Source organism: Paramormyrops kingsleyae, chromosome 22, assembly GCF_048594095.1.
Source record: "Paramormyrops kingsleyae isolate MSU_618 chromosome 22, PKINGS_0.4, whole genome shotgun sequence".
NCBI lineage: Eukaryota > Metazoa > Chordata > Actinopteri > Osteoglossiformes > Mormyridae > Paramormyrops > Paramormyrops kingsleyae.
In genome coordinates this window covers 2695407-2711569 of record NC_132818.1, presented here as the reverse complement: position 1 = coordinate 2711569, position 16163 = coordinate 2695407, and the positions used below count along the sequence as shown (strand labels likewise).

At 42.7% G+C, this 16163-nt stretch overlaps 1 protein-coding gene across 1 annotated transcript; it reads left to right on the top strand.

The window, feature by feature from the left end:
• Positions 1 to 29: 29 nt before the first annotated feature.
• hsd3b7 (hydroxy-delta-5-steroid dehydrogenase, 3 beta- and steroid delta-isomerase) lies at positions 30 to 8638 on the top strand. Its single transcript, XM_023831685.2, has 6 exons — positions 30 to 392; positions 2446 to 2601; positions 3383 to 3491; positions 4392 to 4491; positions 5836 to 5998; positions 6169 to 8638. Exons 1-6 carry the CDS (start codon positions 248 to 250, stop codon positions 6576 to 6578), a joined length of 1083 nt encoding a protein of 360 aa, XP_023687453.1. The 5' UTR covers positions 30 to 247; the 3' UTR covers positions 6579 to 8638.
• The last annotated feature ends 7525 nt before the right edge of the window (positions 8639 to 16163 follow it).

The following is a 16163-nucleotide window of genomic DNA, read 5'->3' as shown; positions in this document are numbered from 1 at the left end:
GACCTGCTATCATATGATACCGTAACCCTAACCCTCGTTATAAATTCGTCTGTAGCGCTTTAATCATACTTAGGAATATCGGGAGGGAGGTAGTCTGTATCATCTGCTGTTGGTTTCCTCCTCAGGGCTGCGACTCTTCGTGCCACCAGTATCTGCGGCGTAAGGAGAAGCCTGATCTGAAAATACAGTAAGCTCAGTGCGAAAATAGATCGGGATCAGGGACATCTGATACGCAACCTTAAAAAACATGGGTCTGATATACTTAATTACCGGAGGCTGCGGCTTTTTGGGGCAGCATCTGCTCAGAGTCCTGCTGGATCATGAAGAGAGATTGACAGAGATCCGCCTGTTTGACAAGCAGACCAACCCCGACCTTGCAGCGCACAGCACAGGTGAATACTGTTTTTTTTTTTTTTTTTACAAAGTTTACTTTGTAATAACAATTGCTGGAATAAGACAGGAGTTTGCCGAGGTAGGATTGTATTTAGCTAATTCGTGTTTATGTCTTCAACTGTGTAATGTAATTAAATATGTATAGACCTTGATCTAAATTAGTGCCCCGTTATCTGCAATCGGTGGAATTACGGTTATTTCTTGCGCTGTTTTGTGAGTTAGCAAGATGGTGTCAATAAACGTTTAAAGGGTGGTTAGGGCGAGGAGTTAAAATGCTACGGATGAGCTGGAATTTGTAGCCGTATAAATAAACGCAAAGTCCCAAATATATGGGGTGGAGATTGGGAAGAATAATTGTTCAGTGTTTTAAATGGTCGTGAAACTACCATAATTACACGGCAGGATAATGGATACCGGTATAGACTTACAATGTCACCGCCTAACTAGACTATAATCCCCGCAGTCGTATGAGTGTTACCGGATTCGCTATGAGGACAGTTGCGTAATTTTCATCCAAAATGACTCAAATACAGTAAATGTTGTCACTCTCTGCTTAATATTCGGATGGACAGTATGGCCTAAAATGATATGGGATGTTTTTTATCCATCTTCCAGTGCAGGGAGCCTGGATACAAAGCAGTAGAAAATATCGCATGACAATGCCCAGGACTCACCATTGCATATTTACTTATAATAATAATTTACTTGCATATTTACTTACTATTTGCTTATATGTCTGTCTCTCTATCTTGAGGTCTTTCAAACTATAACTAGTACTTCTTAATATTAAAGACAGGAGAGACAGACATGGCAATGCCTAGACCATTGGATATTAATGTGTATTTTTAAACCTGTTCTTTGTACTCTGCCACTCATTGGCCAGCTGTGAGCCTGTCCGTTAATGGAAAAGGGTGCAGCAGGCTGTCCTAGCACCCTAACTCTGCTGCCTATCCAGCTGGGTGTAAAGCTGGCACTGATGACCAGGAGTGTGCCACGTGGGCAGCAGGTATGGGAGGGTCTTTGTCACACCAAATGATGTGCTGTGGGCTGTCGTCTCCTTCCCTTGTGGATTGTCCTTTCCTGAGACCCCCGAACCCCAACCTTGGGCTCTGTCACCAGAGCAGCTGCTGGGGGTTGAGCTGCATCCTTTTGTAGCTTGTCCTGTGGTAGACCCCCCCCCCCCCCACGGTGTCACTTTGGACGTGCTGTTTCTGATCCTGTTCCACTGGAGCGCAGTGTTCTGTCAGCCACCATGCAAACAGAGCAAAGTGCAAAGTTCAACTCTAACATAATATCTGGAACTTTGGCCATTGCCGTCAAGGCCGTTATTCATAGGCGTTATATGTCACCGACTGCTGAAAATGAACGGAAACCCATCCCTGAGCGCTACCAGCCCCTCTGGGTCCCATAATGTAATTCCGCACAGTTTACACCCCTCCCCAGTTTCCGAGTGGGCCTGCCATATTGCACCCTGTCCACCATGACGTGATGGATTGAGCTGCACTATTCCAGGGCCGCTTCCATAAGCAGTGTTTTAAGATGGCTTCCCCCGCAGTGAAAGGCCAGCTGAAGCTGAAGCTGAGTAGCAGTCTGAGATTTGGCCTGTGGGGGAGGTTCCGTGCCATTGGAAATGTGTGGAATGGTGTTTTTTTATCGATGTAGAAATGAAAGGTGAGGTGAGGCCCTCATGGTTACACTGTGGAGCCCCCTATCAGCCTGTTTATCCTCATTTACCGTAACTGGCAGCGTAGGAGTCAGAGGTAGGTCGGTGATTTCCCCGCCCCACCCCCCATCAATAACCCCTGATTTTTAGGGCATGAAAGGCTAAAGCAGTTCATCTTATACCCCTGTAGCAATATTGCCACTTTAGTTCCCATTAATGCTAAAAACTGAATTAAGAAAAAGGGAAATTTGGATAAATCTTAGAAGACTGCTCTACATGTATGTAAATTATGAGAAACAAGCTACTCTTTTCTGGAAACTGAAACCAGTGTATGGTTGCCTCTTGGTTCATAGTGTCACGCACAAACTGTCTGCTTCTCTTTTTCGCAGAGCGGGTGAAGGTGCTGGTGATACAGGGGGACGTCACGGACCCCAGGAGCATGCTGGAGGCCAGCCGGGGAGCCGACCTGCTCATCCACACAGCCAGCCTGGTGGACGTGTGGCACAGAGTGCCCCAACAGGCCATTCATGCGGTCAATGTCACAGGTGGGTCCCGGTTCAAGGAAAAACCAATGGGACTCACTTCACTTTAGCCCCCTTGCATGTTTTCTACAGAGGCCTGGTTTCCATAGTCACATGGGTTGGGCTGGTATTTGGGGGAAGAGAATTCATAACACCGCAGCAAACAAAAATCTAGTGACACTGGTTTTCCGCCCATGACCTGCTCTGTTTTTCTTGCGTTGTCTTGGGTGTTTTTTCAAGACGGGGTGTGCTGTTGTTTACTAGGAAGCTGCTGGTCTCCTGTACAGACACCCCCCTACCCTTTGGAACAGCATCTGAAACCCAGATGGGTGGGGTACCTCTGTGATATAGCCCTGGTTCCAGTCACCATCACATTTTCTTTTGTACCTTAATCTTACCATCCATCCTGAATTCTGGGCCACTCCTGTCTTCCGCTTTGATTTACTGCAGATAAATGTCTTCTCTCTTTCATTTTGGGTAAAATTAATACGTAATTACACAATATGAAGCACAGTAAATTGACTGTTTATCGTGCCTGTTAATTCACACACAGATGGGAATCTCGCCAAGATTCCGCCCGTAAATTTGCAGTCGGGCTTTCCGTTCCTCCTTTCTCGAAAGCGCGGCGCCATTGTGGTCACGTTGCCGCCACGCACGCGGAGTGACACCTGCATCCGTCACCTTTGATCGAGTCATTCGTGCTGCACGTGGGTGTCCCCGAGTGGGTGTACTGCCTTTCCTTTCCTTTAAGAAGGAGGATTGCTGGAAGATGCCATCTAACACTTGCTGTCCTTTCGTTTCGCAGGGACAATCAATGTCATCAATGCCTGCATAGAAAATAAGATCCCATATCTAGTTTACACCAGCAGCATGGAAGTAGTGGGACCCAACATCAAGGGAGACCCTTTCATCCGGTATGCCAGCTCGGAAAACCGGCATCATACTGTCTTTCTAAAATCTGTCACTTGCCATTGTCTTTCTTATTCCTCTACCCCCCCGACCCCCCCCCCCCCGCTTCCTCTGAGATGCTCTTGGCTACCAGCAGGAATTCCAGATGGCTGCCACATTGATTTTCCAAGAATGTGTTTTTTAAATATGTCCAGAGATCTGGTTTGCAGATTTCTCTGACTTTTCATAATGGGGCTTCTTGGACGATGCTATAACTGCCTTTGAGGAGAAAAACAGGCAGAGACTGTTCAGTCTGCTGTGGGCCCAGAGCTGAGAGGCTTTTCTTGGTCTGTGTAGAATGGGGCAGTCGCATGCTTGATATGCGCAGTACCGCTAAGCCTCTCTGTTTTCATAAAAACAATCATTCCACCCACGTAAATGTGTCAACAGACATTTGAGCCAGTCCTTCATTAGATACCAGCCTGTCTTTGAACCTTAACACTGCGCAGCTCTGCCCAAATATTTGATGCAGTGTAAGTCAACACTGACCAGGTTCACAGCTGTATCCTGATCCCTGCTGGTGTGCTTCAGTAATATGTCACCACATAGCATTGTAATTGCAGCATATCTTTGGGTGTTCCCCAAATTCTGGAATGTGGAGCCAGTTCCAGCTAATGTAGAGATCTGGCAAAATGCAAGCCCTCCTGGCGCCTGGTTGGCTGGGTCCAGTTTCTGTCTAGGCCGTTCATCATGGATGTTTATTGCAACGCTTGTCTCTGAGTTCTTTGCGTTTCTTGTTGATTGATTGGGATCAGAAACAGCTCTAGTTTACTCTTGCACTGTGTTTCGATTCCTTGTAAAAACAACCCTGGGGGTGGTATGTGAGACACGGAGCATTTTGGCAACCCATCCCTTTTGTCACACAGTGGAGACGAGGACACTGTGTACAACGTGCACCACGATATGCCGTACCCCAGGAGCAAGGCCCAGGCGGAGAGGCTGGTGCTGGAGGCCAATGGCAAGAAGGTAATGTGACACCGTAGGACAGGGTAGAGCGTCATGCGACTCTCTCAACACCGATGTCACCTGGGGTGATGTTAGTCCACAGTTATTTCCCAGGTGAAGTGAGTAAATAATACTTTATCTGTCACATGTTTCCAAAACTTGCCCTTTAAGAAAAGCTATTCTTATTACCCTACCACGTGTCTAAGGGCGTCATCTAGAAAAGTTTTATTTTCCTGAATTAGTTCCAACAAGAGATTCTAAGCTTTTCCATTTATCGCAAGATAATTTTTCCAGGTTTCTTTGGTGAGCAATGAAGAAAAGTTTTGTTTTTTTTTTTGTTTGTTAGTTGTGTAACACGTTCTGCTATGAAAACTGCCTAAGGCTAATGCTTGCTTGCTGGCACTGATGTCCTTTATCATGTCAGTTTAAGCCTGACACTGCTGACATGGGTTTCATTATCGCCTGGCTTGTCACCCATGAAGTTCTGCTGGGTTTTGAGTTAAAGGTTGCCTGTCTAAAGGCCTTATCGTGCGTTTATTCTGCAGTGAGATAGCTGTATCATACTGGTACAGAGGTCATGGCTTAAATGACTAAGCACTTTAGCAATATGATGCGGACCCTTCAGAACTCTGTCCCCTTCTCCTTCCCCCATCATCAAGGACACATTAGAAAATGCCTCAATTTACAGCCATGGCAAAAAATGAAGACATTTTTTTTTTTGTTGTTTCACTCATTTCCCAGTGTATGGGTGTGTGTCTGTGATTAATATGTATGTTTTTCCAAACCGCAGTCTGGTTTTTCTGTTTCTCATTAATGAAGGGTTTCTTCCTTGCTTTATGGGACACCAGTCCTGCTTCTAGGAGCCTGATATGAACTCTCCTCTCCTAGCAGTGCACTTCACACCGCTTTGTTTCCCCTTTTTTTTTTTTTTGTTTTTTTTTGTTTTTTTTTTTTTGTTGAAAGTCACTTGAGTTTATTGTCCGATTCAGTAGAAACTGTCGGATAAGTTAATGGTCATCTCTGACATTCGAAAATTCCCTGGCTGGTTTCTGGTCATTCCCAGTGTCACCTGCTTCCCTTTGTTCTTGTGTACTGCTGTCTTAGAAATTTTGAAACTGGAAGCAGCCTCCTGTTCAGTGTAGCCTTCTGCCAGCAGAACCATGATTAAACCAGGATTTAAAAATGTAGATTTGTTTAAAAATATAACGTGGTCTTTTAATTTTTTCCCATGGCTGTACATTGGGGGGGAGGTACAGAGAAAGACCATAGTTCCTGGCAGTCATGTGCTGGTTTTGCGTGTCTCGACATGGATGTCCCAGGATGGGGCATAGTGACCATTTCTGGGTCTCTCTCCCGATAACGCAGCTGGTTGGGGGGGCTTGCCTGCACACCTGTGCCCTGCGTCCCACTGGCATCTACGGTGAGCATCACCAGCTTATGCGGGAATTCTACGAGAAGGGGGTGCAGGCGGGTGGCTGCATCATCCGGGGCGTCCCACCCAACACGGAACATGGCCGCGTATATGCAGGTAGGTCCTATGGCAATACGTTAAGGCCCTTTGATCCGCCTCCACCATGAAAGGGAGTGTTTGAAGGGTGTGACGTTCACCCCTCCACACCTCAGGGTCAAACACAATGGAGGCTGCCATTGGCAGGTGTTTCTTACACCGACTGACTCTACTGTTCCTCGGATTCTCAGGGAACGTAGCCTGGATGCACCTCCTGGCTGCGCGTGCCCTGCAGGAGCAGCCCCACACGCTGGGAGGAGAGGTGTACTACTGCTACGACGACTCGCCCTATAAGAGCTACGAAGACTTCAACATGCAGTTCCTGTCATACTACAACTTCCGCGAGCTGACCGTGCCAGTCTGGATTCTGAAGCTCATGGCTTGCGTCAATGACTTCCTACGTATGGTTCTGAAGCCCGTGTACAACTACACGCCCCTACTGAACCGTTACACACTGGCCGTGGCCTGCACGTCCTTCACGGTGCGCTCTGACAAGGCCCAGCGCCACTTCCAGTACAAGCCGCTGTATGACTGGGACCAGGCGCGGGCGCGCACGCAGAGCTGGGTGAACACATTCCCAGTCCCAACCAAGAATGCCTAACCATGAAAATACTTGCAGTTTGGCTTTGGGCAAAGAGATGGAGATTCCCTGATTACTGTCAAGTTGAGGCTTGACATGAAGTGACTGCCCTCTATTGTTTTCTCATTCTTCCTTGTTCAGGAACAGTGAGATTGTATGTTGTTCCATAGGCATACTAAATGGAAATGTAGCAATAAGCATCTTTCATATGAAGTGTGACGTCCACTACCTTGGAGACCCAATGTCCCTTTAACAATGGAGTCGGGTTTCCATAAGTAAATCCGTAACTGAAAACCAACATTAGTTGGTTTTGCTGATGTTTAATTGACCGTTAATAGTCCTGAATATTATTAGCTTTGTACAGCTGTAATCATATTAACCCTCTCAAGGCAGGCGTTGCTGATTTGCACCAGTTAAAAACTAACTACCTTATTACCCCACATACATATTTTATGAGTTTTTTTTACTCAGAAGTACCACTGCAGGACTTGGTTGTCCTGTCGTTACTAAAACTTAATTTGAGCCTGAAAGGGTTCATTTGTAGAAAATTTTTACATTTAAAGTATTTTCATTTAATCCAAAATAACATATTCGTGTATTTATCAAATAGACTTATACAATTGTTATAGTGTAACAATCTATGTCTTATAATTAATATTTATAATTTAGTATATGAGATACAGTATTTAATATATTATTACTACAAAAGACGGAGTAACGCAAAACGGTGTTACAGTTGCCATAGCAATAAGATATTTTGAAAGCACCGTCTGTGTGCGTTTTGGGCTTTGCTTTCTAATAAATTCCATTGTCTGACAGCAACTTGTGGTTTTCAGTGAGGCTCATTCCCTCCTTACCAGGATTCCTTGATTTTAAAAATAAATCCCTGAAATGGGACATAAGAGCAGCACTTTTCCAGAATGTGCTGTCATTTCCTGGGCGAGGATTTGCTAGTTTGCTTATACCTAAAGTAATTATACTATACATGCAAGTCCATGCTGTGTGTTGTGGGTGTTGGAAAAGTGCAGGTCCTACAATTGGTTTGTGAAGTTTCTGAAGAGGAAATTCAATTGTGAATTGTGAAGAAGAAGTTAAAGAAATGGTCTTTCCGTATGTGTTTGTAACAAGAGGAATAATATTTTCCTGAAGCGAGAGTGAGTGAAACCGAGAGACGGGAGTTCCCGTCTTCCACAGGCTCAGAGGGATCCCCATGATGTCATTAGTTCAGTGGTTTTCCACAGAGATGTGATCAATATTTACACTGCAGTGAGGTGGTAACGTGGAGAGTATAATTTGTCTGACTCATAAGCTTAGAGAGTGAATTACGGCAGTGGATTCCAGATTGCTGCTGCTGGTTTATAATGTTTCCTTAGAAACCATACAGACTGGTCAGTACTAAAAAAGGCTATCATGAAGTGTCTTATGTGTAGATTAAACACATTTAATTTGTAAGTGTCTTGTTTGCAGTGTTTATGGGTTCTTTTACTGCAGGGGTGGGCAATCTTATCCAGAAAGGGCCGTTGTGTATGCAGGTTTTCGCTGCAACTCCCTAATTAGATTACTAATTAGAGGACTGATTGGCCGAATGGTCCTCACACCCGTGTCTGAACAGCTGACCTAAAGGTTATCCCAAAAACCTGCATATGCACTGGCCCTTTGTGGATAAGATTGGTTACCCCTGTTTTACTGTATGACTTTCGCCACTTGGTGGTTAGGATTAGAAATGCAGTTTGATATTTTCATTGTAATGCTAAAGATACTATAGATATGGAAGTTACATGGTTCACTTTAATGGGAAGAGGGATTTTAATGATTTATTAGAGATGTCAGAGAAACTCCATGATTTTAAAACCAAATGGCTGACAGTGAACAGGTTTTAAAATAAGAAATAATTAAAGTCTTCTAAAAATGGTGTCAATTATAATAGCATTAGCCATCATGTCTTGACAGCTTTTCAGTGTGTAGCTTGTAAGTCACCCTGGGTGAACCTCCACTTTAGTGCCACCCCAACAAATACTGTGTGTCTGTTTCCCACCCCATGACATGTAGAACGATACAAATAAATAATGATAATACTGATATTTGGAGTTACCAAGTTGGTAAGTGTGTGGAGTTTGCATGTTCTCCCTGTGTCATTGTGGGGTTTCCTCTGAGTATTCCAGTTTCCCTCCACAGTCCATGCTGAGGCTAATTGTTGTTACCAAATTGCCTGCAGGTGCACCTGTGTGAGTGGATGGTGTGTGAGTGTGCCCTGTGATGAGTGGGTGCCCCATCCTGGGTTGTTCTCTGCCTTGTGCCCTGTGATGAGTGGGTGCCCCATCCTGGGTTGTTCCCTGCCTTGTGCCCTGTGATGAGTGGGTGCCCCATCCTGGGTTGTTCCCTGCCTTGTGCCCTGTGATGGGTGGGTGTCCCATCCTGGGTTGTTCCCTGCTTTGTGTCCATAGGCTCTGGACACCCTGCAAACCTGAATAGGACCAGTGGTTACAGAAGATGACTGGCTAACAAGCATACAGGGGTCATACTGTTTCATTACATGCTTAATATCATACTCATAAGGAAATAAAATAGCTTCTATTATCATTTGTGTGCTTCTCCTCTTCTTCTTTCTTCTTTTTCTTAACTGGGCACCTAAAGGCTTAGACCAGGGATGTCAAACTCCAGTCCTGGGGGGCTGGAGCCCTGTGTAGCTTAGTTCTTTTCCTGTTCCACCATAAATGATTCAGTTCAAGAGCTGTGTGGTAATTAACACAAGGAGTTGAATCAGGTGTGTTAAATGAGGGGAAACCCAAAAATATGCAGGACGCCAGCCCTCCAAGCCCCCTGGCTTTGACCTTTTCTTATTAATTTGTGTTAATTTGACACTCAAGCATCAATACATCTCCCATCTCCCAGCACTGTCATCCAAGAGTCGAAACTAAACCAGCTCACCTTGTTGGTGTGCAGACTGCCATTATATTATTCTTAATGATTTCACACAAACTGGGAAAAAATGAACAATATGTCTGCAAAACTATATATTCACAGCTTTATGAATAAATTGTTGTTTATCATGATTTTATTAATTGCATTAGTACTGTACCAAATTAGAAGTGTGCTATTTGATAGATTCCCCCGCTCCCCCTTCTTTGGACTTCCATTGGGGAGAGCTGAGCCCATCCCACTACATACTTCTGAATGGTAGGCTGCATAACTGACAAACAAGAACCATGGTCCGCACTCCGACGAGGTTAATTGGTCCTCACAGGGACATGATTTTATTGACAAATGTTTACAAAGTGTTAAGATATACATTGTTCCTCAAATACAAAATTATATTTCTTTCAGTGTTAGTCTTTTTTAAATGATGAAATCTTTAGATCTTTTAAAATAATTTTAGAATAATGTCTTACATTGCATACTTTCAAGATGTAACTATTGCAATGTTTTGTGGGGCAAATCCCCCCCCCCCCCCCCCCTTAATATCATACCTGCCAAATTGGAATTCTACAAAAATGCATAGTGGAGCTGGGTAATAATCAAAATAAAAAAGTGGGCTAAGCCTGTGTGCCTGTAATCAGAAGGTCACCGGTTCAAACCCAGCCTCAGCATATCTGCAGGTCCTTGAGCAAGGCCCCCAGCTCCCTGGACACCCCAACAGGTTGGTCAGCTTACTCTACAAAGAGTGAGTTGAGGGAGGTGTAAAAAAAAGACCATTTCCCCACAAGTATCAGTAATTATTGTTATTATTACACAAGTACAAATCCCATTGCACATGATTTTAGCCTAACTGGTTCAACAATAGCATAGACTGGAATACAAAAGATTTTCTAAATCTAATACGTTTGAAAGAAGGAACTCTGAAATGTCAGCCTGAGGGCAGAAGTTGATATTCTTTATGCAGAATATGTCAGAGGAAATGTTTCTGGGCAATCTAAGCATCCTCTTGTTATGAGCTTCCTGAAAAGAATACACCACAGGTAATCCAATGATCTTTGAACAGAGTTTAATTTGATCATATCATTTTGTTTTATTTTTAATTAACTGATAGGCTACTCAGCCAGACAGTACTACAATAAAGCATGATGCTCTGAATCACAGAAGTAAAAAACAATAATTAATATGACTACTAGCTCCAAAGGATTTCAGTCTCTGAAGAAAGTAAATACACTGTTGTAGATAAATTCTATATGAGGGTCCATGAGAGATGTTCATCTGTCATGATACCCAAATATTTATAGGCTGATACCAAGTTCATTTCTGCATTATGAATCACTGGATTATGGACACATTATGAATAATTTACCGTTTCCAAAAATCATTTCCTCCGTCTTCGCAGTGTTAATAGTGAGACCATTTTTATCACACCATTTAGCCATTTCTCTGATACAATGTAGAATCATCATACTCGGTACAGTGGAATCATCTGAGTATTTTAAAAAGACAAGTTACATCTCTAGGTGTGTGGAGTTTAAGTCAAGGGAGATGATGCTATGATTATACAATTCCTTGGTAAGACCCCACCTAGAATATTTTGTGCAGGTTTGGTCACCATACCTTAAAAAGGACATTGCTGCCTTGGAAAGGGTTCAACGAAGAGCTACAAGAATGACTCCAGGTCTTAGAGGAATGTCTTATGAGGAGAGGTTAGCGGAACTGAATCTGTTTAGCCTTGAGCAAAGGAGACTAAGGGGGGACATGATTCAGGTCTATAAGATTCTAACAGGTCTGGATGCTGTTCAGCCAAATGACTATTTCAATATTAGTTTAAATACTAGAACTCGTGGCCATAAGTGGAAATTAGTGGGAAAACATGTTAAACTGGATTTAAGAAAGCACTTCTTTACACAGCATGTGGTTAGAGTATGGAATAGTCTTCCTGCTAGTGTAGCGGAAGCTAAAACCCTGGGGTCCTTTAAATCAGAGCTACAGAAGATTTTAACAACTCTGAGCTATTAGTTAAGTTCTCCCCAAACGTGCTTGAAGGGCCGAATGGCCTCCTCTCGTTTGTAAATTTCTTATGTTCTTAATCTAAGGCATATAAGGTAAACAACACAGGTGAGCTAATGCAACCCTAGCATCCAACATTAGTTATATTTGCGGATGAAAATGTGTTGTTTACATTAATTAGCTGAATTCTGTGCGGAAAGTGAAATGCCAATAAACAATATAAGGATTAATCTCTAACTGAATCATTTTTCCTAACAGTTAATACAACTGAATTGTGTTAAACACTGATGAAAAATCAAGAAAAAGGGCTCTGGCATATGTTTTTGGTTTATCGAGTTGTTTGGAGATGAGGTGCACCAGCTTAGCCACTGCATCCTCCGTGCTACGACCTTGTTTATATGCAAATTGGAAAGGGTCCTGCTGCATCCATAAAGATCTATTGAGATGTTGAACTATGATCTTTTCTGGTGACTTCATGATCACGGAAGTAAGAACAATTTGCTGGAAATCATTATATTCTTTCTGACATTGTTTTTTTAGGGAGCGGTCTAATGTAGGCAGTTCAGATCGGTTCAGGTCAATAGTCAAAGCGTTTTATTACATTGTGGGAACAAATGACTGAATTTAATACAATGCGGCCACAACTGAACAAAAATAAAGGAATGAATTAATAAAACGTGATTTAATACATAGTGGGGACAAATTCGTTACACGTGGTCACGATATATATACTTTTATCTTTATGTTATGGGTAGGGCTCTGCACACATCCATCCATCCATTTTCTTTACCTACTTGTCCTATTCAGGGTAACAGGGGTCTGGAGCCCATCCCAGAGAATGGGGCACCAACCCATCACAGGGCACAAGGTAGGGAATAACCCAGGATGGGGCACCAACCCATCACAGGGCACAAAGCAGGGAATAACCCAAGATGGGGCACCAACCCATCACAGGGCACACTCACAATTCACAACTACAGCTAATCTGATAACTATAATTCACCTTAGCATGTTTTTGTTCTGTGGGGAAAAACAGGAGAACCCAAAGGAAACGATGACACAGGGAGAACATGCAAACTCCACACACATGGAGCTGGGGCAGAGACATATTTATTGGTTATTATACTGTATCCATACAATGTTCAATTGGGCAATATGTAAAGGAGTTAATAACTCTAAACTCAATTGTGAGCAAAGTGAGCAAAAGGAAACAACAGGGATTGAGAATAGAGCTAAACATAGTGGGAACAGTGGAAAGGAATGGAATGTAGTGACACCTGCTGGCCAAATGGGGAAACAAAGGACAGGGCAGGGCAGGGACTGATCCTGACAATTGGACAGAGGGCAAAACCCAGTGTTCTGTGGCCCGGTGGTCATAATAATAACAACTGAGTAGGGAAATTTTAAACATAAAGTATCATTATCCCTTTGTCCCACATATAAACAACCTTTATTTGGAATAAAGTGTACTGAAGACAGACACTTGACAACTTCAGAGTGGATGGGGTGTGATTATGGTCTGTCGTAGCTACTTGCCTAACAGGAATAACTGCAAACAAAAGATAAATGAATGAAAGTCTCAATTATAAGGTTAGTTTAAGGTGCTCATGAAATAAACATTTTTAAAAAATGAACAAATTACCTCAGAAAAGTTGTTGCTAGTTCTGTGTTCATCTCCAACAAAACAATGCAAAAATATTTATTTAAACGGAAACAGTGTGTTGAACACCCTCTCATGTTACACAAGCGTTGCAACTATGACCTAGTATTTCAAAATACTGTGGTATGCTATATTACTGTAATATCACCCAAGTCTAAACTAATAACTCTAAATCTGTTCATAAAAGTTTACCTATTTCGCTGCACTGCTTGTTTTTCTGTTTGTTGCACTATGTCTGCCCTTTCCTGAACCGGTGGAATATCATTGCTGGCTGCATTCTTCAGATGTCAAAGACAAAGCGTTGGCTGTGTCCGAATTCAGGTGCTGCATCCTTCTAAGGCTGCATTCGAAAATGGAATGTGTCACAGCGGTACGACAAAGCTGTCCCATCTCGAAGACTCCTTCAAATGGGGCCTAGAAATGCATCCTTATTTTGCCGAGTCAAGAAGAATCCACCCGATGGATCCTCTGCAGCCCAACATATCCAAAGATTCACTATTGCCTAGCCGAGACACACCCACTTTACCTCTGCGCAATGAATCAATAAATACAGAAAGGTCCAAATGCCAAGAAAAAGTAAAACAAGGAACATACTGGAAACAAGGAACAGGGAGCAAAAATAAGGGACTGTAACTGAGATACACAAAATAAATGTTAACTAATCAACAACGGACAAAACCAAACTCAAACACACCGTAAAAGGGGAGACTTTGATATGTCGAGGGGTCGGCATAAGAAATGAAATGCCAATTTTTTGAGAGTTTTGCGCAAGCCGCAGATCACAAGCGAAGGCCAGCAGACAACACACAAGAAGTTCAGTAGCTCATAAATGCATTAATCTATGTACAGTGCTCGTTTGGAGGTCACCAAGCGTGTTTACAGCAGCCTCTCACGTGACACCTCAGTTAGAGGTGCTTGCTTCACTTGCCAAGGGGACCAAAAAATTTTACACAGTTTTTCCAGATCACTGAGAGCATGCGCCACAATGTGGAAGGGTGAACTGTACTTCGAATTAATGTGAGAAACTGACAACTTTAGTTAACATACTATACCTGAAAATCACCACAGACACTGCAGGTGATAGACAGATAACTCCTCTCTTTCTACGAAGTATATAGCAACATGACTGATAACTCATTCCGACAGGAATTTACAATGCTGGTTTAATCATTTTAATATCAAGGATGCTAAAAATAATATAGGGTTACAGTTCAATTTGCTTTAACCTGGCATATTTTATCACTTTATATACATTACTATGTATATAAAGTAAATGAAAATGAAAAGTTTTAGTGTCCTACGTGTCTGGTGTAAACATTGATGGTGCTTTAATCACCAGTATAAGTGAAATGAGGGCTCAACTCAGCACATGCAGCAAAATAGTGTCTCCATGGCAACAAGGACAGGTAACTTGAAACCATAAGTTTGAATTCTGGCTGTAAGTAAATTCCTTATAAATGAGCATCCCCACTCAGCCGCCATCCGGGTAGTAATTATTATATATTTAAATAGTATTCCTGCAAGCTGTCATAATAAATTGTTTTTGAAAGATTTCTTTATTTCATAGTAAGATGGTCGTCCTTTGGAGGTTCTAAGGACGTCCCCTAAAAGGGGACGTGGTCCGGCCATCCGAGGCACATCCTGTGGCTGCTCCTTGTTTTCTGGGTACTGTCAACACTTGGGATTTTTGGTGGTTGGAACATATCAGTCAGAACTGGCTGACAGATTGTGCCTGGTATTAAGTAATTAGTGATGTTAGGTTTGTGTACAATCTTCTCAACACCTCTTTGTTACGAATGAATTGAACAGAGTCATAATTGAGAGCTGTTCTTTTTATCATTGTGTCCAAATTTCACTGCCTGCCCTAAATACACTCCACTCCCCTTTAGGTGAAAAGGGAGAACTAGCCAGTTTCAAGAGATTAAAATTGTCGTGTTAGGTTTCTCAAAGGCAGAATGAGCAGGATTTTTGCCAAAAAAAAAAGTTTTGTAATATTAAGTGTTGCAAGAATTGCATTCAAGGCAAGGTAACTGTTATGGCGGGGCATGACAGAGTGTCATTCACAGTGCGGCTGATGAGAAATGGGGAATTTATTATCAACAGACTAACAAACAGGGAACATAGGGACCACAAGGGGTCAAACCAAGACAGATAGGAAACAAGAACTACTAGGTTATGACTAACATGAGGGAAAACTAACATTATGTGTATGTACAAGCAAATAAGCAAGCAAATAAGCAAGCAAATAAGCAAGCAAATAAGCAAGCAAATAAGCAAGCAAACAAGCCACACAAAAAACAAGCAGGGAGCAACACAGGAACAAACACAATGACCAACTGGGGAATTGAAGACAGGCACTTAAATACATAGACAGCAAGGGCATGACGAGGGGCAGGTGTGGGCCATTACTAATTGCACAAATACTACAGACTAGGGGCATTAATGAACAGGTGAGGGTAATTTACAGAAGCTAAAAACTGAAACGCTAGGAATACAAGTGAAACAAAATGACCACAAAACCAGACACAGGCTGAGATAACTAGAAAATAAGAATAAAGATCTATACAGAAATACAAGGACATAATCTGAGGGAGAAACAAAATTCAAAATGCCCAACAAAGATCAGATTGTCTTCTGATCAGTCTTGAACTCATGGCAGAAAGGCAGCAGAGTTCTCAAGTGCATACTTAGCCCATTCAGCCACACAGTGCCCTGGGGAGTAGAGGAACACACGAAGAATAGAACAGATCTGGGAAACAATGGGTGATGGGATGGCGAGTAACACTTGCCAGCCAAATGGGAAATGACGGACTGAACTGGTCAAGATGGGGACCAATCCTGACAGCAACTTTATCTGCATAACACATTTCATACAGCGGGTAAATTCAAGGAAGTAAATTCACTGACAAGGCAGAGGGATATGGCGTCATCTTATATCATTTTTACAATGCAGATAATTGGCATTAGGTCTGATTAAAAAAGTGATTTTGTGCAGCTATATCTCTTAGCTGTCCATCGTG